The sequence below is a fragment of the Oncorhynchus gorbuscha genome, linkage group LG09, assembly GCF_021184085.1.
Source record: "Oncorhynchus gorbuscha isolate QuinsamMale2020 ecotype Even-year linkage group LG09, OgorEven_v1.0, whole genome shotgun sequence".
In the NCBI taxonomy this organism is placed as follows: Eukaryota; Metazoa; Chordata; class Actinopteri; order Salmoniformes; family Salmonidae; genus Oncorhynchus; species Oncorhynchus gorbuscha.
The window spans coordinates 84,981,316-85,002,787 of record NC_060181.1 but is presented as its reverse complement, the minus strand read 5'-3'; the positions used below and the strand labels follow the sequence as shown (position 1 = coordinate 85,002,787).

Sequence of the window (21,472 nt, the reverse complement as noted above, 5' to 3'; positions counted from 1 at the left end):
GGAGAGAGGGAAATGGGGAGCGAGAAAGGGAAATGGGGGGAGAGAGGGAAATGGGGAGGGAGAGAGGGAAATGGGGAGGGAGAGAGGGAAATGGGAGGGAGAGAGGGAAATGGGGAGGGAGAGAGGGAAATGGGGAGGGAGAGAGGGAAATGGGAGGGAGAGAGGGAAATGGGGAGGGAGAGAGGGAAATGGGGAGGGAGAGGGAAATGGGGAGGGAGAGAGGGAAATGGGGAGGGAGAGAGGGAAATGGGAGGGAGAGAGGGAAATGGGAGGGAGAGAGGGAAATGGGGAGGGAGAGAGGGAAATGGGAGGGAGAGGGAAATGGGAGGGAGAGGGAAATGGGAGGGAGAGGGAAATGGGAGGGAGAGGGAAATGGGGAGGGAGAGAGGGAAATGGGGAGGGAGGGAAATGGGGAGGGAGAGAGGGAAAAGGGGAGGGTGGGAGGGAGGGAAAAGGGGAGGGTTTTAGGGAAAATGGGAGGGTGGGAGAGAGGGAGGAATGCAATCGACCTTGAGCTCACTTTGAGAGATGCCTGTGGAATACTGAGTACCTGGCCCACTCCTCCATCCCGCTCATCCCTCTCTCCTCTCCTCTCCTCTCCGTCCTGTCACTAGCAATGCCCAACGGACGTGACACATCCACGAACAATAGCTAGAACAAAGTCATTTTCATTGGGGTGTGAGCAGGGGAGCTGGGCTGGAGAGGTGCCAAAGTGTCGGAGTTTGGGCGTTATTTGAAATTTTCCCAATGTTAGTCACCAATTGAAGATGAAAGGCGGAGAAACTTCCTCTGATAGGGACAGAGGAGACGACAGGGCTCCAGACTGAACGGGACAGAGGAGACGACAGGGCTCCAGACTGAACGGGACAGAGGAGACGACAGGGCTCCAGACAGAACGGGACAGAGGAGACGACAGGGCTCCAGACTGAACGGGACAGAGGAGACGACAGGGCTCCAGACTGAACGGGACAGAGGAGACGACAGGGCTCCAGACTGAACGGGACAGAGGAGACGACAGGGCTCCAGACTGAACGGGACAGAGGAGACGACAGGGCTCCAGACTGAACGGGACAGAGGAGACGACAGGGCTCCAGACTGAACGGGACAGAGGGGACGACAGGGCTCCAGACTGAACGGGACAGAGGGGACGACAGGGCTGCAGACTGAACGGGACAGAGGGGACGACAGGGCTCCAGACTGAACGGGACAGAGGAGACGACAGGGCTCCAGACTGAACGGGACAGAGGAGACGACAGGGCTCCAGACTGAACGGGACAGAGGGGACGACAGGGCTCCAGACTGAACGGGACAGAGGAGACGACAGGGCTCCAGACTGAACGGGACAGAGGGGACGACAGGGCTCCAGACTGAACGGGACAGAGGGGACGACAGGGCTCCAGACTGAACGGGACAGAGGGGACGACAGGGCTCCAGACTGAACGGGACAGAGGGGACGACAGGGCTCCAGACTGAACGGGACAGAGGAGACGACAGGGCTCCAGACTGAACGGGACAGAGGGGACGACAGGGCTCCAGACTGAACGGGACAGAGGGGACGACAGGGCTCCAGACTGAACGGGATAGAGGCTCCAAGCTGTGACCATTTAGTTGCATTTTGTGACCCTTTGACTTGGCTGTGAATACATTTACATTTAAGTCATTTAGCAGACGCTCTTATCCAGAGCGACTTACAAATTGGTGCATTCACCTTATGACATCCAGTGGAACAGTCACTTTACAATAGTGCATCTAAATCTTAAAGGGGGGGGTGAGAGGGATTACTTATCCTATCCTAGGTATTCCTTAAAGAGGTGGGGTTTCAGGTGTCTCCGGAAGGTGGTGATTGACTCCGCTGTCCTGGCGTCGTGAGGGAGTTTGTTCCACCATTGGGGGGCCAGAGCAGCGAACAGTTTTGACTGGGCTGAGCGGGAGCTGTACTTCCTCAGTGGTAGGGAGGCGAGCAGGCCAGAGGTGGATGAACGCAGTGCCCTTGTTTGGGTGTAGGGCCTGATCAGAGCCTGGAGGTACTGAGGTGCCGTTCCCCCCTACAATGTTTTATCGGTCACACTGGTGCGAGGTGCACATTCTACCTAGTTACTTCAATCAAAACATATTTTGGGGGCAGATAAAACCATGAATTTGTTAAACAGTACATAAACAGTAAACAGTGCATTATCCTCATGATTCCTGTAATAAAGCTGTGCCTGCCTGTCTGTGTTGGTGGGGACGGCTGCTGTAATGAGCGAGACTCACCTCCTGATAGTATAACATTTCAAACGGAAACGTTAGTGTCAGCAGTGCCACCAGGAGGAAATGTAAGTCTGGAGCCCTGTTTTACTGGGTGTTTCCCCTCACCTGACCCTCTCTCTGGAGTCTCCGAAGGTCTCTTTGAGGTCTTTGAGATCAGGGTAGTAGCTGGCTGGAGGAGAGATCACCTCCAACAGACCTGAACTGAACTCTATAGAAAACCTGGGATAGACGACACACACACACACACGCACACACGCACACACGCACACACGCACACACGCACACACACACACACACACACACACACACACACACACACACACACACACACACACACACACACACACACACACACACACACAAACAAACAATTTGTTATTCTCCTTCTGTTCTCTCTAAACCGTCAGGGGAATTATCAGACAGGAAACAGCCATCACAAAGACAGGAAGATGTGTGAGGTTAGGGACCGGAAGTGAGGTCACTCACTCTTTCTCCAGTCCGGTCACCACGCTTTGGACGTATTCTGTGTCCGTCTGCAGAAACAGAAAATAACGTCATTATTTATATGTCACAGTATGTGTGTGTGAGTGAGTGAGTGAGTGAGTGAGTGAGTGAGTGAGTGAGTGAGTGAGTGAGTGAGTGAGTGAGTGAGTGAGTGAGTGAGTGAGTGAGTGTGTGTGTGTGCGCGTGTGTGTATGAGAGTGTCAAGGGTTTGGGCACATAAAAATAAAAATTGAAACCAGAATAATAGAATGAGCTACACTACTGTTCAAAAGTTTGGGGTCACTTAGAAATGTCCTTGTTTTTGAAAGAAAACGTGTAGAGAATGACCGTGTAGACATTGTTAATGTTGTAAATGACTATTGAAGCTAGAACAGGCTGATGTTTAATGGAATATCTACAGAGGCCTATTATCAGCAACCATCACTGATGTGTTCCAATGGCACGTTGTGTCAGCTAATCCAAGTCTGTTGCATCAGTGTCACTGTTTTGATGTAGCCTAGGCCTACTGGTTGTATGAATTTGTGATCTATCGTCCCACATCTGTCCCAGAGTCTGTTTAGAAAAGGCTATTTATTTCTCGTAGAGAACGACAAGCTGACCAATAGAATAGGTCAACTTTTCTACTATGGGGATAGTAGATTGACAGGTTAGTGATTTTTCTGTTTATTACTGGTCTTGTTGTCTGAGGAAAAGTAAATGTGGACAGTTATTCTAACATCTTCAAGACGAATTACCATAATGTCAATGTGATGTTTCATTCTGAGCACCATGGGTGGACGCCCTAATCGGGTTATGCACCCAATGCATATGGGGACGGTAAATTTATCTTCTAGTTTGTTTGGAGAAACCCTGGTGAATGTGTGTGTGTGTATGTGTATGTGTGTGTGTGTTTCCCCCCACCTCTCCTACGAAGACTATGATGACACAGTCATGTTTCTCCTCAGGTGAGAGCTTGTTGATGAGCGAGTGTAGCGTCTCAGCCAGGTACGACTTCACTTTACGCTTTACGGTAGGAATACCCATCACCATGGAGACTGGGGGAGATGAAAAGACCAGGGTAAGACCATAGAGGAAGAAACACAAAAAAACACAGGCTGAGAACAGAACGTGTTAAATGGGTTAACTAAGTTGCTTTGTATTTTAAGAAAACAAACATTTACAATGAATGGAGGGCAGAAGTTTAACTGAGGAAAAGATAGGAGAGGAAGAGAGAAAGAGAGAGAATGGTGGGAGGGAGAGAATGAAAGAATGAAAGGGAGGGAGGGAGGGAGGGAGGGAGGGAGGGAGGGAGGGAGGGAGGGAGGGAGGGGAGGGAGGGAGGGAGGGAGGGAGGGAGGGAGGGAGGGAGGGAGGGAGGGAGGGAGGAGAAATAAATATAGAGAGGGAGAGAGAGAAAGAGAGGGAGGGAGGGATAAAGAAAGAGAGAGAAAGAGAAATAAAGAAAGAGAGAAAGAGAGAGCAAGAGAGAGGGGGGGGAGAGAGAAATCCTCTGCATTATCATTAATAGCAGACTCCTACATTTCCTCAGTGAAAACAATGTACTGAATAAATGTCAAAATTGCCGTTTACCTAATTACCATACGACAAACCACGTATTCAGCCTGCACACCCTAATTGACAAACAAAGAAAGTATTCTCATGCTTTGTTGATTTCAAAAAAGCTTGTAACTCAATTTGGCACGAGGGTCTGCTATACAAATTGTTGGAATGTGGTGTTGGGGGTAAAACATATGATATTCTAAAATCCATGTACACAAACAACAAGTGTGCGGTTAAAATTGGCAAAAACACACACATTTATTTCCACAGGGCCGTGGGGTGAGACAGGGATGCAGCTTAAGCCCCACCCTCTTCAACATATATATCAACAAATTGGTGAGGGCACTAGAACAGTCTGCAGCACCCGGCCTCACCCTACTAGAATCTGAAGTTAAATGTGACCCGATTCAGGAAACTAGGCGTGTGTCGCAAGTCACGACTTCACAAGAGAGCCCTTTGAACGTAAAAAAAATATGTTTATCAAAATGCGTTTTTTGGCAAAAATGCCTTCTCGAACATGTGAACTTTCATGTGCCTTAATATCAAACATGTATGTCATCTGTAAATACGAATACAATTGTTATATTACAAGCCTAGTTGGTTAGCCACAGATAAAGCGAGCAACCTTCCTGCTAGCCATGATTGGTTGAGATAATGAGTAGGCTGGACATGCAGAGAGATGAGTTTGGATTGGTCTGCGGTGTTGCATCTTGGGGTCTATAAAATGAGCTGCTAGATAATCCTTTCTACTGCAGTTTTTATTATTTTTATTTTACTTTAGCCATGGAGAACTGCAAATATGTTGCTACTGCTCTCAATAACATTGCTGCCCTTAATTTATCAGGCGCTATCGACAAAGGTCAGTGGTAAAAAGTTGTGATGGACTACTTTCTGGACGATGAATGCTGACTCTCTCACTCTGAAAATAACATGTTTTGGAATCAGTGGAAAACAAAGGGCCAAACAAGCTGTGCAAACTAAGACAAATTCCAGATGCATTATTATACAATCGATGGCATTCAAAATGGCATTCTGAGAGATCACTACCCACAGTTCAGCTTGCAAACTAAACAGAAACAACACAGGATGTCTTATAAAAGAGTTTGCAGTCTGCCGTGAAGCCTTCATCCATGTATACAGCTAAGAATCTAGCTACAGATTCAGATATTATACGTCTATAATTTAGTCAGAAAGTTGTTTTCATTGCAAGCAAAAGCTTGCTGTTAGCTAGCCAGCTGGAGATCGATGGCTGGCTTGCTAACTAACATTAAACCTAACGTTATTTGGTTGCTATGACAATTGGTTTGTATTGCGAGTAACGTTACTCTATTGATTGAGAGTATAGTTCATTTTTTAACTAGCTAACCTTAACGTGACATGTCTAAACAAAAGATCCCAAGTTAAAGCTTGCTGTTAGCTAGCCAGTTAGTTGAGTGGCTGGCTTGCTAGCTAACATTAAGTTATGTGTATGAGGTGTATGTAACGTTTGTGATGTTTTCTCAGAATGCCATTATGCATTGCTAGTTATAGCCTAATGTTAGCTAGCTAACATCGAACCTATTAGTTAACTTTAGCTAGATCTGACAATCGGTTTGTATTGCTAGTTAAAGCTTGCTGTTAGCTAGCCAGCTGTCATGAGATGGCTGGCTAGCTACAGTAGCTAACATTACCTGTGTGAACTGTGTGTAGTGATCTCTCAGAAGGCCATTTTGCATCGATGGTATCATAATGCATCTGGAGTTTGTCTTTCAGCATCAATCAGTAGAACACGCCTGACTCTAATCCATTAGTCCCACAGTTATCAAAAAGAGAGCTAGCGCAAGCAAAGGCAGCAGTGCAGTCATCAACTACATGCACCATTTCTTCACCAGCGACGGAGTTGGAAAACACGTGTGGAAAACACGTTTGGACCTGAATTGTGATAACTGCAGTGGATAAAACAAGAACAAGTTTGTGCTCTGGTATTGTGCCTGGCGGACCGTGCACAAGCTCCACCACAGTCTGGACCTTCACTTCCTGATCACAGGCCACACCAAGTTTGTGGTGACTGGTGCTTTGGCCTCATCAAGTTAGCCCTTCAGAAAGACCAGAGCGAACACTTTATCTGAGACTGCTGGTGTTGTGAAGGACAGCACTGTGACAGGGGTCAACATCCCACAGCTGGTTGGACTGGAGGCTGGTACGGTGCTGGTGGAAAGCTATGGCTGACAACACCACCAGCTCTGTACTTCAGGCCGTTGCCACAGATCAAGCAGTACCAGCACTTCAGGTAAAAAATGACTTTCATTATAAGGTTATTCTTATCTAAACTTGTGAGGTGAATTGATGTTGTGCAGAGTTATAATGTCTTCAGATTTATTGTTTTCTTTCTGTTTTACAGCTTCGATGCTCGAGCCTGGTGTTGTCGCCAAGGAGAGTTTGGACTGTCGGGACCAGGTTTCAGATGCTGCACAACGATGACATCTTTCCTCCCATAGATGGTCTGCCTGTAAAAGCGCCACCTGGACTGGACACAGCTAGACAAATATTTTTGAGAAGCTCAGGGAGTTTTGCGACGAAGAGGCTATGGACATGATACGTCCTGCACCAAAGTCAAGGGCAGGACAGAAACAGGCTCTCCGAATATAGATTCCCTTGTTCATGAGTGGTTTGGACGGACCAGTAATCAGTACTATCTGCAGTGCCTCTGTTCACATGACTCTCTTCTAACACGTTGCTGATACTATTTATTATTTATCCTGCTGCTCAGCAACTTTACCCCTGATTGTATGCCTATAACCACCTCGTCTATCACTGATATCGTTATTGATAATGTTCTTATACATACTGTATATGTTATTTATATGGACACTATCCATGTCTGATATTACTACAATGCAAGTAACCAGTTGGTTGCACCGTTTACACCTTCTGTAGAGACCATCCACTTAGCAAGACAGCAAAATATTGATATATAAAATTAATATTGATGTGTGGTCGGAACGTGATTTTATGACATACCCCAACAATATCATGTGACTGTATCACGTGTCCACCACATAAATATATGGCACATGCATCTGTTTATCTACAGTACTGAACTTTATTTATTTAAAAAAATAATAATAAGTATGAATCATTCCGGTTTCAACTCAGGTTGCATGGCCTTAACTTATGTATGAATTACTATGTGATAAGTGCATGTGTAATGGTATAAAGTATGCTATGTGTGAAGGCATTTGGGCTCAGGTTGTGAGTCACAAATGTCAACTGTTTGCTGATGACCTGGTGCTTCTGTCCCCAATAAAGGAGGGCCTACAGCAGCACCTAGATCTTCTGCACAGATTCTGCCAGACCTGGGCCCTGACAGTACATTTCAGTAAGACAAAAATAATGGTGTTCCAAAAAAGGTCCAATTGCCAGGACCACAAATACAAATTCTATCTAGACACCGTTGCCCTAGAGCACACAAAAAAACTATACATACCTAAACATCAGCGCCACAGGTAACTTTCCCAAAACTGTGAACGATCTGATAGACAAGGCAAGAAGGGCGTTCTATGCCATCAAAAGAAACAAGAAATTCAACATAACAATTAGGATCTGGCTAAAAATACTTAAATCAGATATAGAACCCATTGCCCTTTATGGTTGTGAGGTCTGGGGTCCGCTCACCAACCAAGACTCCACAAAATGGGACAAACACCAAATTGAGACTCTGCACGCAGAAAACACCAAATAATGCAGGCAGAGCAGAATTAGGCCGATACCCGCTAATGATCCAAATCCAGAAAATAGCTGTTAAATTCTAAAACCACTTAAAAGGAAGCGATTCCCAAACCTTCCATAACAAAGCAATCACTTTCAGAGAGCAAAAAGCAAGCTGGTACTAACCAAATCATGAGAAAACAAAAAATAATTACTTGACACACTGGAAAGAACAAACACCATTTTAAATACAACCCATATTTATGTTAATTTATTTTCCATTTTGTACTTGAACTATTTGCACATAGTTACAACACTGTATATATACATAATATGACATTTGAAATTTCTTTATTTTGGAACTTTGTGAGTTTAACAGTTACAGTTCATTTTTATTGTTTATTTCACTTGCTTTGGCCAATGTTAACATATGTTTCCCGTGCCAATGAAGCCCTTATATTGACATTTCATTGAGAGAGAGCGAGAGAGGTGAGAGACAGAGAGAGAGACAGAGAGAGAGAGAGACAGAGAGAGAGAGACAGAGAGAGACAGAGAGAGAGACCGGGAGAGAGAGACAGAGAGAGAGAGCGGGAGAGAGAGACAGAGGTGAGAGAGGGAGAGACAGAGAGAGAGAGTGGTGAGAGAGAGAAAGAGAGTGGTGAGAGAGAGAGAGTGGTGAGAGAGAGAGAGAAGAGAGAGAGGAGAGAGAGAGGTGAGAAGGAGAGAGGTGAGAGAGAGAAGAGAGAGAGGAGAGAGAGGGGTGAGGAGAGAGGTGAGAAGGAGAGAGGTGAGAGAGAGAGAGAGAGAGAGAGAGAGAGAGAGAGAGAGAGAGAGACCGGGAGAGAGAGACAGAGAGAGAGAGCGGGAGAGAGAGACAGAGGTGAGAGAGGGAGAGACAGAGAGAGAGAGTGGTGAGAGAGAGAGAGAGAGAGAGAGAGAGAGAGAGAGAGAGAGAGAGAGAGAGAGAGAGAGAGAGAGAGGTGAGAGAGAGAGAGAGAGAGAGAGAGAGAGAGAGAGAGAGAGAGAGAGAGAGAGAGAGAGAGAGAGAGAGAGAGAGAGAGAGAGAGAGAGAGGAGAGAGGGAGATGAGAGGTGAGAGAGAGAGAGAGAGAGAGAGAGAGAGAGAGAGAGAGAGAGAGAGAGAGAGAGAGAGAGAGGACAGCAGCTATTGTTATACTCCTGGCTATCAGTTGTATTCTGTGTCCTGGAGGGAGGGAGAGAAAGAGAGTAGAATAGGGAATACAGACTATTATCTTCCTTAGAGGGGGTGATCCCCTGAAAACCACACCACACTGAAATACTACAGACATATGACTCCATTTGTCCCACACTGACACAACAGGCCCAGGGATCTCTTTCACTGGGGAACAGGGCTGTGCGTGTGTGTTGGTGTTGCATAGTATACTGGTACCACGGTCATATCACGGTGCCAAAACGTCATGATACTAACATTTTAGAATACCGTAGTATACTACTGTTAGGTTCTAATTATCAGAGTAATAACTCAACGGACACTGCGAAAGGTTAAACAAAGTTCAAACAAAGATCCCAAAGGATCGAACAACTGAACAGACAAAGACATGGTTCCACCCATGGAATTTGTAAGTCGCTCTGGATAAGAGCGTCTGCTAAATGACTTAAATGTAATGACTTAAATGTAAATGTAGTATACAGACCCCACTTTGGGTGGAGTCTCCTCCTTATCGTTCAACATGGCAGGGAGCTGAGTGAGATAGGGCCTTAAACGGAGAGTACAGGCCGGTCTGATAGGCTTTGCAAATTCACCGTCACACAGAGAGGAAACCCCGTTTCACAAGAGGCATGTCTGCAGCTTTACAGGAAAGAAAACGTCTTGTCTCGATCTCAAACGGTTAAAAATATCACCCATATTACCGGAGATACCTTTTGTTCCTTCTGCGCGATGTCGTGTGCATTTGATATAATTTCACACACCATGTCGAGGGCCATTTTTAAACTAATCCCGGACACTAATTATTGATTTGATAACAAACAACTTTGTTCAGTCATGTTACCTAGCTAGCTCACAACCTGGTAACTTGACAGTAGGTCTATGAAAATGTGCTTCTCATGAGATGTGTTTCAAAAGTTTCTTATTGGCCTAATGGAAGCCTAAAGTATAAAAAATATATTATTGGTGCTCCTTACATTCTGTTTGGGGCCTAACGCTTTAAAAGTTGGGAACAATGTATGTACCTGTTTGGGGGAAAGAGAGGGAGGGAGAGTCTCTGTCTTTATGAGGGAGTGTGTGTGAGTGTTTATAAGGAAGTGTGTATGTATGTATGTATGTATGTATGTATGTATGTGTGTGTGTGTGTGTGTGTGTGTGTGTGTGTGTGTGTGTGTGTGTGTGTGTGTGTGTGTGTGTGTGTGTGTGTGTGTGTGTGTGTGTGTGTGTGTGTGTGTGTGTGTGTGTGTGTGTGTGTGTGTGTGTATGTATGTGCGTGCGTGCGTGCGTGCGTGTGTGTAACAGATGTAAATCGTACTCTCCTTGCGTTGTGTTTTGTCCAAATAAATCACATCAACCAATGGTCCCAGTTGAGCATCTTTTATTTCTGTTGCCCTTGCATCACATTTTCAAACTGGCTGTAAAAAATATAAATATACAATACAAAATATAACGTGTAAATACCTGTTGTTAAATGGGAAACAGCACGTTAGTTGTGCAGGGCTGAACGGTATTGATGGCTGTCGATGGCTAAATCTGTAGCATGAAGACAACTGTGTTAGCAGTGGCTTATGTGACCACTACATTGGTGTATACTAGCTAACACACTTATTTACAGCAATCCTATGCCAAAGCACATCCCAGAAAGCCCCTCAATCCCTAACAGGTACCATATACCCACGCATGTATAAATCAGTAACGAACAGCAAATTTGTACACATTGCAAAATTGAAAATAGAAAACAGTATTCAGAACGTGACCGACCCCTTGCAACACATTTTCATCCTGGGAAGACCTGACATTAGCCATCTCCCCCTATCTGCAAGCGGGGCCAATCACAACACGCCTTATTGTCATCAGAGTTCAACCAACCAATAAGAATGCTTGAACACTAAATACACCTTTCTTTAGAGGCAAGTGGAAACACAACCAACCCTGTTACATGTGTCTGAGTGTTTATGAGGGAGAGTGTGTGTGTCTTAACTGAACAGTAAAGGTGGTTTCATACAGTGTTTTCTCCTTATTGACACGATGACAAGCAGATCATTACGCACGTATATTCCTTCCTCCCATTCCTCCAGCCACATCACAGGTCGGCCTGTGCAAATATGAGCATATCAGTCATTCTATGCAGTATTCTATTATAGAGTGTGAAGTTAAATTCAATATGAGTTGTATTGAGTAGAAGTGTGACTATCAGTGACAGTTTTTCTGGGTAGCAGATGTGCATAACATTTAGAAAATGGGAACAAATGTCAGGGGACGGGGCGAACAGGACACTTTCCCCCCCAGTGGTATCATGATAGCTGGCTTTTATGGAAGGGGACGGGGCGAACAGGACACTTTCCCCCCCCAGTGGTATCATGATAGCTGGCTTTTATGGAAGGGGACGGGGCGAACAGGACACTTTCCCCCCCCAGTGGTATCGTGATACCTGGCTTTTATGGAAGGGGACGGGGCGAACAGGACACTTTCCCCCCCCAGTGGTATCGTGATACCTGGCTTTTATGGAAGGGGACGGGGCGAACAGGACACTTTCCCCCCCCAGTGGTATCGTGATAGCTGGCTTTTATGGAAGGGGACGGGGCGAACAGGACACTTTCCCCCCAGTGGTATCGTGATAGCTGGCTTTTATGGAAGGGGACGGGCGAACAGGACACTTTCCCCCCAGTGGTATCATGATAGCTGGCTTTTATGGAAGGGGACGGGGCGAACAGGACACTTTCCCCCCCCAGTGGTATCATGATAGCTGGCTTTTATGGAAGGGGACGGGGCGAACAGGACACTTCCCCCCCCCAGTGGTATCATGATAGCTGGCTTTTATGGAAGGGGACGGGGCGAACAGGACACTCCCTCCCCCCCAGTGGTATCGTGATACCTGGCTTTTATGGAAGGGGACGGGGCGAACAGGACACTTTCCCCCCCCAGTGGTATCGTGATACCTGGCTTTTATGGAAGGGGACGGGCGAACAGGACACTTCCCCCCAGTGGTATCGTGATACCTGGCTTTTATGGAAGGGGACGGGGCGAACAGGACACTCCCTCCCCCAGTGGTATCGTGATACCTGGCTTTTATGGAAGGGGACGGGGCGAACAGGACACTTTCCCCCCCCAGTGGTATCGTGATACCTGGCTTTTATGGAAGGGGACGGGGCGAACAGGACACTTTCCCCCCAGTGGTATCATGATAGCTGGCTTTTATGGAAGGGGACGGGCGAACAGGACACTTTCCCCCCCCAGTGGTATCATGATAGCTGGCTTTTATGGAAGGGGACGGGGCGAACAGGACACTTTCCCCCCCCAGTGGTATCGTGATACCTGGCTTTTATGGAAGGGGACGGGGCGAACAGGACACTTTCCCCCCCCAGTGGTATCGTGATACCTGGCTTTTATGGAAGGGGACGGGGCGAACAGGACACTTTCCCCCCAGTGGTATCATGATAGCTGGCTTTTATGGAAGGGGACGGGCGAACAGGACACTTTCCCCCAGTGGTATCATGATAGCTGGCTTTTATGGAAGGGGACGGGGCGAACAGGACACTTTCCCCCCCCAGTGGTATCATGATAGCTGGCTTTTATGGAAGGGGACGGGGCGAACAGGACACTTTCCCCCCCCAGTGGTATCATGATAGCTGGCTTTTATGGAAGGGGACGGGGCGAACAGGACACTTCCCCCCCAGTGGTATCATGATAGCTGGCTTTTATGGAAGGGGACGGGGCGAACAGGACACTCCCTCCCCCCAGTGGTATCGTGATACCTGGCTTTTATGGAAGGGGACGGGGCGAACAGGACACTTCCCCCCAGTGGTATCATGATAGCTGGCTTTTATGGAAGGGGACGGGGCGAACAGGACACTCCCTCCCCCCAGTGGTATCGTGATACCTGGCTTTTATGGAAGGGGACGGGGGACGAACAGGACACTTTCCCCCCCAGTGGTATCGTGATACCTGGCTTTTATGGAAGGGGACGGGCGAACAGGACACTCCCCCCAGTGGTATCGTGATACCTGGCTTTTATGGAAGGGACGGGGCGAACAGGACACTCCCCCCCAGTGGTATCATGATACCTGGCTTTTATGGAAGGGGACGGGGCGAACAGGACACTCCCCCCCCAGTGGTATCATGATACCTGGCTTTTATGGAAGGGGACGGGGCGAACAGGACACTTTCCTCCCCAGTGGTATCGTGATACCTGGCTTTTATGGAAGGGGACGGGGCGAACAGGACACTTTCCTCCCCAGTGGTATCGTGATACCTGGCTTTTATGGAAGGGGACGGGGCGAACAGGACACTTTCCCCCCCCAGTGGTATCGTGATACCTGGCTTTTATGGAAGGGGACGGGGCGAACAGGACACTTTCCTCCCCAGTGGTATCGTGATACCTGGCTTTTATGGAAGGGGACGGGGCGAACAGGACACTTCCCCCCCCAGTGGTATCGTGATACCTGGCTTTTATGGAAGGGGACGGGGCGAACAGGACACTTTCCTCCCCAGTGGTATCGTGATACCTGGCTTTTATGGAAGGAGACGGAAATGGTATCATGATACCTGGCGAACAGGACACTTCCCCCCCCCCCAGTGGTATCATGATACCTGGCTTTTATGGAAGGGGACGGGGCGGCTTTTAAAGGGGACAGGACACTCTCCCCCCCCCCCCAGTGGTATCGTGATACCTGGCTTTTATGGAAGGGGACGGGGGCGAACAGGACACTTTCCTCCCCAGTGGTATCGTGATACCTGGCTTTTATGGAAGGGGACGGGGCGAACAGGACACTTCCCCCCAGTGGTATCGTGATACCTGGCTTTTATGGAAGGGGACGGGCGAACAGGACACTTCCCCCCCCAGTGGTATCGTGATACCTGGCTTTTATGGAAGGGGACGGGGCGAACAGGACACCTCCCCCCAGTGGTATCGTGATACCTGGCTTTTATGGAAGGGGACGGGGCGAACAGGACACTTCCCCCCCAGTGGTATCGTGATACCTGGCTTTTATGGAAGGGGACGGGCGAACAGGACACTTCCCCCCCAGTGGTATCGTGATACCTGGCTTTTATGGAAGGGGACGGGGCGAACAGGACACTTCCCCCCCAGTGGTATCGTGATACCTGGCTTTTATGGAAGGGGACGGGGCGAACAGGACACTTCCCCCCAGTGGTATCGTGATACCTGGCTTTTATGGAAGGGGACGGGGCGAACAGGACACTTCCCCCCCAGTGGTATCGTGATACCTGGCTTTTATGGAAGGGGACGGGGCGAACAGGACACTTCCCCCAGTGGTATCGTGATACCTGGCTTTTATGGAAGGGGACGGGGCGAACAGGACACTTCCCCCCCCAGTGGTATCGTGATACCTGGCTTTTATGGAAGGGGACGGGGCGAACAGGACACTTCCCCCCAGTGGTATCGTGATACCTGGCTTTTATGGAAGGGGACGGGGCGAACAGGACACCTCCCCCCAGTGGTATCGTGATACCTGGCTTTTATGGAAGGGGACGGGGCGAACAGGACACTTCCCCCCAGTGGTATCGTGATACCTGGCTTTTATGGAAGGGGACGGGGCGAACAGGACACCTCCCCCCCCCCCGGTATCGTATCGTGATACCTGGCTTTTATGGAAGGGGACGGGCGAACAGGACACTTCCCCCCCCAGTGGTATCGTGATACCTGGCTTTTATGGAAGGGGACGGGGCGAACAGGACACTTCCCCCCCCCAGTGGTATCGTTAGTGAAACGTTTGTATCGTGACAACACTAGTGTGTTTCTCTGCTTCTCAGTCTTGCTGGAGAGAAAGGGAGGACCACGTCTATTCTGCTCTCCTGCACGAACACACCATCCCTCCCTCCATATCTTTCTTATCTTAGACCGGAGATGTTTGTCTTTCAAAATATTCAAATTATAGGGCAAAAAAAAACAGGAAAATATTTGCATATATTTGCTTTGCCGCTCCAAAGAATATCCAACCACATCAGGAGTGAGAACAACAGGGAGTGTGTGTGTTTAACCTCTATTATGGGGCTCGAGATATCCAACCACATCAGGAGTGAGAACAACAGGGAGTGTGTGTGTTTAACCTCTATTATGGGGCTCGAGATATCCAACCACATCAGGAGTGAGAACAACAGGGAGTGTGTGTGTTTAACCTCTATTATGGGGCTCGAGAGACCAACATCGGGAAACATGGGGGAAGAGGGAGAAGAGATAGAGAGAATGAAAGTGTCAGAATGGTGGAGTGTGATCTGTGCAGCGTGGAGAATCGGTCCTCAGTTTGCTTTGTGTCTCTCCAGCCAGCACAGAGACACACACAGAACCAGGAAAGTAGGTCGAGGATGAAAGGAGAGAGTGGGAACGACAGAGAGAGAAAGAAAAGAGTGAATAAGAGACAGAGAGAACTTTTGGAACTGTAATGTTTACTGAAAATGTTTTATTGTTTATTTCACTTTTGTTTATCTATTTCACTTGCTTTGGCAATGTAAACATGTGTTTCCCACGACAATAGAGCCCTTACATTGACATGGAATTTGAGAGGAGGAAAAAAAGGGAGATCGTGACACAGACTGATGATGGAAGGATGGAGACAGACAGACTGATGATGGAGATAGACAGACTGATGATGGAGACAGACAGACTGATGATGGAGACAGACAGACTGATGATGGAGACAGACAGACTGATGATGGAGACAGACAGACTGATGATGGAGGGATGGAGACAGACAGACTGATGATGGAGACAGACAGACTGATGATGGAGACAGACAGACTGATGATGGAGACAGACAGACTGATGATGGAGACAGACAGACTGATGATGGAGGGATGGAGACAGACAGACTGATGATGGAAGGATGGAGACAGACAGACTGATGATGGAAGGATGGAGACAGACAGACTGATGATGGAAGGATGGAGACAGACAGACTGATGATGGAGGGATGGAGACAGACAGACTGATGATGGAAGGATGGAGACAGACAGACTGATGGAGGGATGGAGACAGACAGACTGATGATGGAGACAGACAGACTGATGATGGAGGGATGGAGACAGACAGACTGATGATGGAGGGATGGAGACAGACAGACTGATGATGGAGACAGACAGACTGATGATGGAGACAGACAGACTGATGATGGAGACAGACAGACTGATGATGGAAGGATGGAGACAGACAGACTGATGACAGAGGGATGGAGACAGACAGACTGATGACGGAGGGATGGAGACACAGACAGACTGATGATGGAGACAGACAGACTGATGATGGAAGGATGGAGACAGACAGACTGATGACGGAGGGATGGAGACAGACAGACTGATGACGGAGGGATGGAGACAGACAGACTGATGACGGAGGGATGGAGACAGACAGACTGATGACGGAGGGATGGAGACACAGACAGACTGATGATGGAGGGATGGAGACACAGACAGACTGATGATGGAGGGATGGAGACAGACAGACTGATGATGGAGGGATGGAGACAGACAGACTGATGATGGAGGGATGGAGACAGACAGACTGATGATGGAAGGATGGAGACAGACAGACTGATGATGGAAGGATGGAGACAGACAGACTGATGATGTAGGGATGGAGACAGACAGACTGATGATGGAGGGATGGAGACAGACAGACAGACTGATGATGGAGACAGACAGACTGATGATGGAAGGATGGAGACAGACAGACTGATGATGGAAGGATGGAGACAGACAGACTGATGATGGAGGGATGGAGACAGACAGACTGATGATGGAAGGATGGAGACAGACAGACTGATGATGGAGGGATGGAGACAGACAGACTGATGATGGAGGGATGGAGACAGACAGACTGATGATGGAGACAGACCGACTGATGATGGAAGGATGGAGACAGACAGACTGATGATGGAAGGATGGAGACAGACAGACTGATGATGGAGGGATGGAGACAGACAGACTGATGATGGAAGGATGGAGACAGACAGACTGATGATGGAGGGATGGAGACAAACAGACTGATGATGGAGGGATGGAGACAGACAGACTGATGATGGAGGGATGGAGACAGACAGACTGATGATGGAAGGATGGAGACAGACAGACTGATAATGGAAGGATGGAGACAGACAGACTGATGATGTAGGGATGGAGACAGACAGACTGATGATGGAGGGATGGAGACAGACAGACAGACTGATGATGGAGACAGACAGACTGATGATGGAAGGATGGAGACAGACAGACTGATGATGGAAGGATGGAGACAGACAGACTGATGATGGAGGGATGGAGACAGACAGACTGATGATGGAAGGATGGAGACAGACAGACTGATGATGGAGGGATGGAGACAGACAGACTGATGATGGAGGGATGGAGACAGACAGACTGATGATGGAGATGGAGACAGACAGACTGATGATGGAAGACTGATGATGGAGATGGAGACAGACAGACTGATGATGGAGGGATGGAGACAGACAGACTGATGATGGAGGGATGGAGACAGACAGACTGATGATGGAAGGATGGAGACAGACAGACTGATGATGGAAGGATGGAGACAGACAGACTGATGACGGAGGGATGGAGACAGACAGACTGATGACGGAGGGATGGAGACAGACAGACTGATGACGGAGGGATGGAGACAGACAGACTGATGATGGAGGGATGGAGACAGACAGACTGATGACGGAGGGATGAAGACACAGACTGATGATGGAGGGATGGAGACAGACAGACTGATGATGGAGGGATGGAGACAGACAGACTGATGATGGAGGGATGGAGACAGACAGACTGATGATGGAGGGATGGAGACAGACAGACTGATGATGGAGACAGACAGACTGATGATGGAGACAGACAGACTGATGATGGAAGGATGGAGACAGACAGACTGATGATGGAAGGATGGAGACAGACAGACTGATGATGGAAGGATGGAGACAGACAGACTGATGATGGAAGGATGGAGACAGACAGACTGATGATGGAGACAGACAGACTGATGATGGAGACAGACAGACTGATGATGGAGACAGACAGACTGATGATGGAGACAGACAGACTGATGATGGAAGGATGGAGACAGACAGACTGATGATGGAAGGATGGAGACAGACAGACTGATGATGGAAGGATGGAGACAGACAGACTGATGATGGAGGGATGGAGACAGACAGACTGATGATGGAAGGATGGAGACAGACAGACTGATGATGGAAGGATGGAGACAGACAGACTGATGATGGAGGGATGGAGACAGACAGACTGATGATGGAGACAGACAGACTGATGATGGAGACAGACAGACTGATGATGGAGACAGACAGACTGATGATGGAAGGATGGAGACAGACAGACTGATGATGGAAGGATGGAGACAGACAGACTGATGATGGAAGGATGGAGACAGACAGACTGATGATGGAAGGATGGAGACAGACAGACTGATGATGGAGGGATGGAGACAGACAGACTGATGATGGAGACAGACAGACTGATGATGGAGACAGACAGACTGATGATGGAGACAGACAGACTGATGATGGAGACAGACAGACTGATGATGGAGACAGACAGACTGATGATGGAGACAGACAGACTGATGATGGAGGGATGGAGACAGACAGACTGATGATGGAGACAGACAGACTGATGATGGAGGGATGGAGACAGACAGACTGATGATGGAAGGATGGAGACAGACAGACTGATGATTGAGGGATGGAGACAGACAGACTGATGATGGAGGGATGGAGACAGACAGACTGATGATGGAGGGATGGAGACAGACAGACTGATGATGGAGACAGACAGACTGATGATGGAGACAGACAGACAGACGATGGAGACAGACAGACAGACGATGGAGGGATGGAGACAGACAGACTGATGATGGAGGGATGGAGAGTGTGACCGAGGGAGGGAGAGAGGGGGAGGGAGAAAGTGAGACAGAAAATACAAGAAGCTAAAGGGGAAGGGGGGGGACTTCTTATGCCATCCCTCAACCCCTTCTGAAAAGAACCCTGATTATAACATCCATCTGTGCCTCTGACAGACAAGAAAATGGTGACGTTAGCAGGCTGGTAGGGCTAACGTTAGCAGGCTGGTAGGGGTAACGTTAGCAGGCTGGTAGGGGTAACGTTAGCAGGCTGGTAGGGGTAACGTTAGCAGGCTGGTAGGGGTGTTATTGCAAACATTTCGGTTTCATTTTAAGTTAAAAATGTGTAGTTATTTATGTTATCGGGAATTGGCTAGCTTGGCTGGGTCCTCCATATTACGTCACACCCTGCATTCTTTGGAATTCTGATCAGTTTTATGTTTAAAGTGAGGTGTAACTTTGTATTGGGAATTTTGATTCGTATTTTAATGCAAATCCATATGTTACATGTGGTTATGTTTATGCAACCTAACCTTTAAAGAGAATGTGATATGGTGACTGGTGAGAATGGGGTCAAGCTGTGTGGAATAATAGGGGACTGAGTGAGATTGGAGCCTAGCTTGGCCTCCCAGCTACAATGGAGGGACTAATCGCTCATATCTATGCCTGAAGTAACAACACACACACACACACACACACACACACACACACACACACACACACACACACACACACACACACACACACACACACACACACACACACACACACACACACACACACACACACACACACACACACACACACACTGTGCTGTGAGCACACACACTGACTGGCTCAAAAGGTCCTGATGGGAGGCTGTAACAGAACCTTACACGCTAGAGCAGAGAAAACACACTAGCTTAGAACAGGGCTGACAATACATGTATCAGCCAGGCCACAGGCCACGTAAGAACTATTCTGCCAAAAGAAGCATGGACTGGGAGGGCGGGAAACAGAGGCAGTGTGTGTGTGTGTGTGTGTGTGTGTGTGTGTGTGTGTGTGTGTGTGTGTGTGTGTGTGTGTGTGTGTGTGTGTGTGTGTGTGTGTGTGTGTGTGTGTGTGTGTGTGTGTGTGTGTGTGTGTGTGTGTGTGTGTGTGTGTGTGTGTGTGTGTGTGTGTGTGTGTGTGTGTGTGTGTGTGTGTGCGTGTGTATAGAAAGGCCTAGTAGAGATAGAGAAGAGTATTGTGTGTGAGTTTAGATCCTAAGACTCAGACATCAGATTCAGTACCAGTGGTGCTGAATGGACCTGAAGGCTATCAGCTCCCCCTTGCTATCTGCTAGCTACGCTAATGCATGACGGCAATCCCATCCTTTTATACCTGGGTTTTTCAACCAGTTCTTGTCCCAGGCAAACCGCCAACCCAGGGAACCCCATCATACATCATGTCATCAGGTGAATGATAATGGCAAGAAGAAGTAATCAACATTTCAAAACACATTTTTGCAGAGTAGCTGTTTAAACAAAAATTAGCCATGTGTTGGCAAAATGTATGTCCAAGTCACAAAAAAGCTTTCCAGCGGCACTTGCCTCGCTGGTAGCCTATTCGCAGGTGCTTTTCAAAGTCTATGGGCATTTCCATGATAATGGAATAACGCTAAGACATAGATTTTCTATTTAAACAAATGTATTCCAAACAAAAACCATTGATTTCAGAACATAGAACTCTATGCACAGCTTTTTAAAGGTCCAATGCAACCATTTTAATCACAACATCAAATCATTTCTGGGTAACAATTAAGTAACTTAACGTAATTGTTTACAATTAAAATTGGCCCTGTCCGGGGGTATCATTGGATGGGGCCACAGTGTCTCCTGACCCCTCCAGTCTCAGCCTCCAGTATTTATGCTGCAGTAGTTTATGTGTCGGGGGCTAGGGTCAGTTTGTTATATCTGGAGTACTTCTCCTGTCTTATCCGGTGTCCTGTGTGAATTTAAGTATGCTCTCTCTAATTCTCTCTTTCTCTCTCTCTCTCTGAGGACCTGAGCCCTAGGAACATGCCTCAGGACTACCTGGCATGATGACTCCTTGCTGTCCCCAGTCCACCTGGCCGTGCTGCTGCTCCAGTTTCAACTGTTCTGCCTGCGGCTATGGAATCCTGACCTGTTCACCGGACGTGCTACCTGTCCCAGACCTGCTGTTTTCAACTCTCTGGAGACAGCAGGAGCGGTAGAGATACTCTTAATGATCGGCTATGAAAAGCCAACTGACATTTACTCCTGAGGTGCTGACCTGCTGCACCCTCGACAACTACTGTGATTATTATTATTTGACCATGCTGGTAATTTATGAACATTTGAACATCTTGGCCATGTTCTGTTATAATCTCCACCCGGCACAGCCAGAAGAGGACTGGCCACCCATCATAGCCTGGTTCCTCTCTAGGCTCCT

The 21,472-nt window shown here is 48.0% G+C and overlaps 1 protein-coding gene across 1 annotated transcript in view; it reads right to left on the bottom strand.

Annotated features, from left to right (window-relative positions):
* The window catches only part of LOC124044193 (alpha-1,3-mannosyl-glycoprotein 4-beta-N-acetylglucosaminyltransferase A-like), an 85,199-nt gene that overhangs the window by 31,405 nt on the left and 32,322 nt on the right, over positions 1–21,472 (bottom strand). Inside the window, exons 4-6 of the mRNA XM_046363725.1 lie at positions 3,655–3,788; positions 2,737–2,783; positions 2,356–2,469 (exon numbers count right to left, since the gene is read on the bottom strand). Coding sequence (XP_046219681.1) covers positions 2,356–2,469; positions 2,737–2,783; positions 3,655–3,788 — 295 coding nt within the window. The remainder of the gene's footprint in view (positions 1–2,355; positions 2,470–2,736; positions 2,784–3,654; positions 3,789–21,472) is intronic.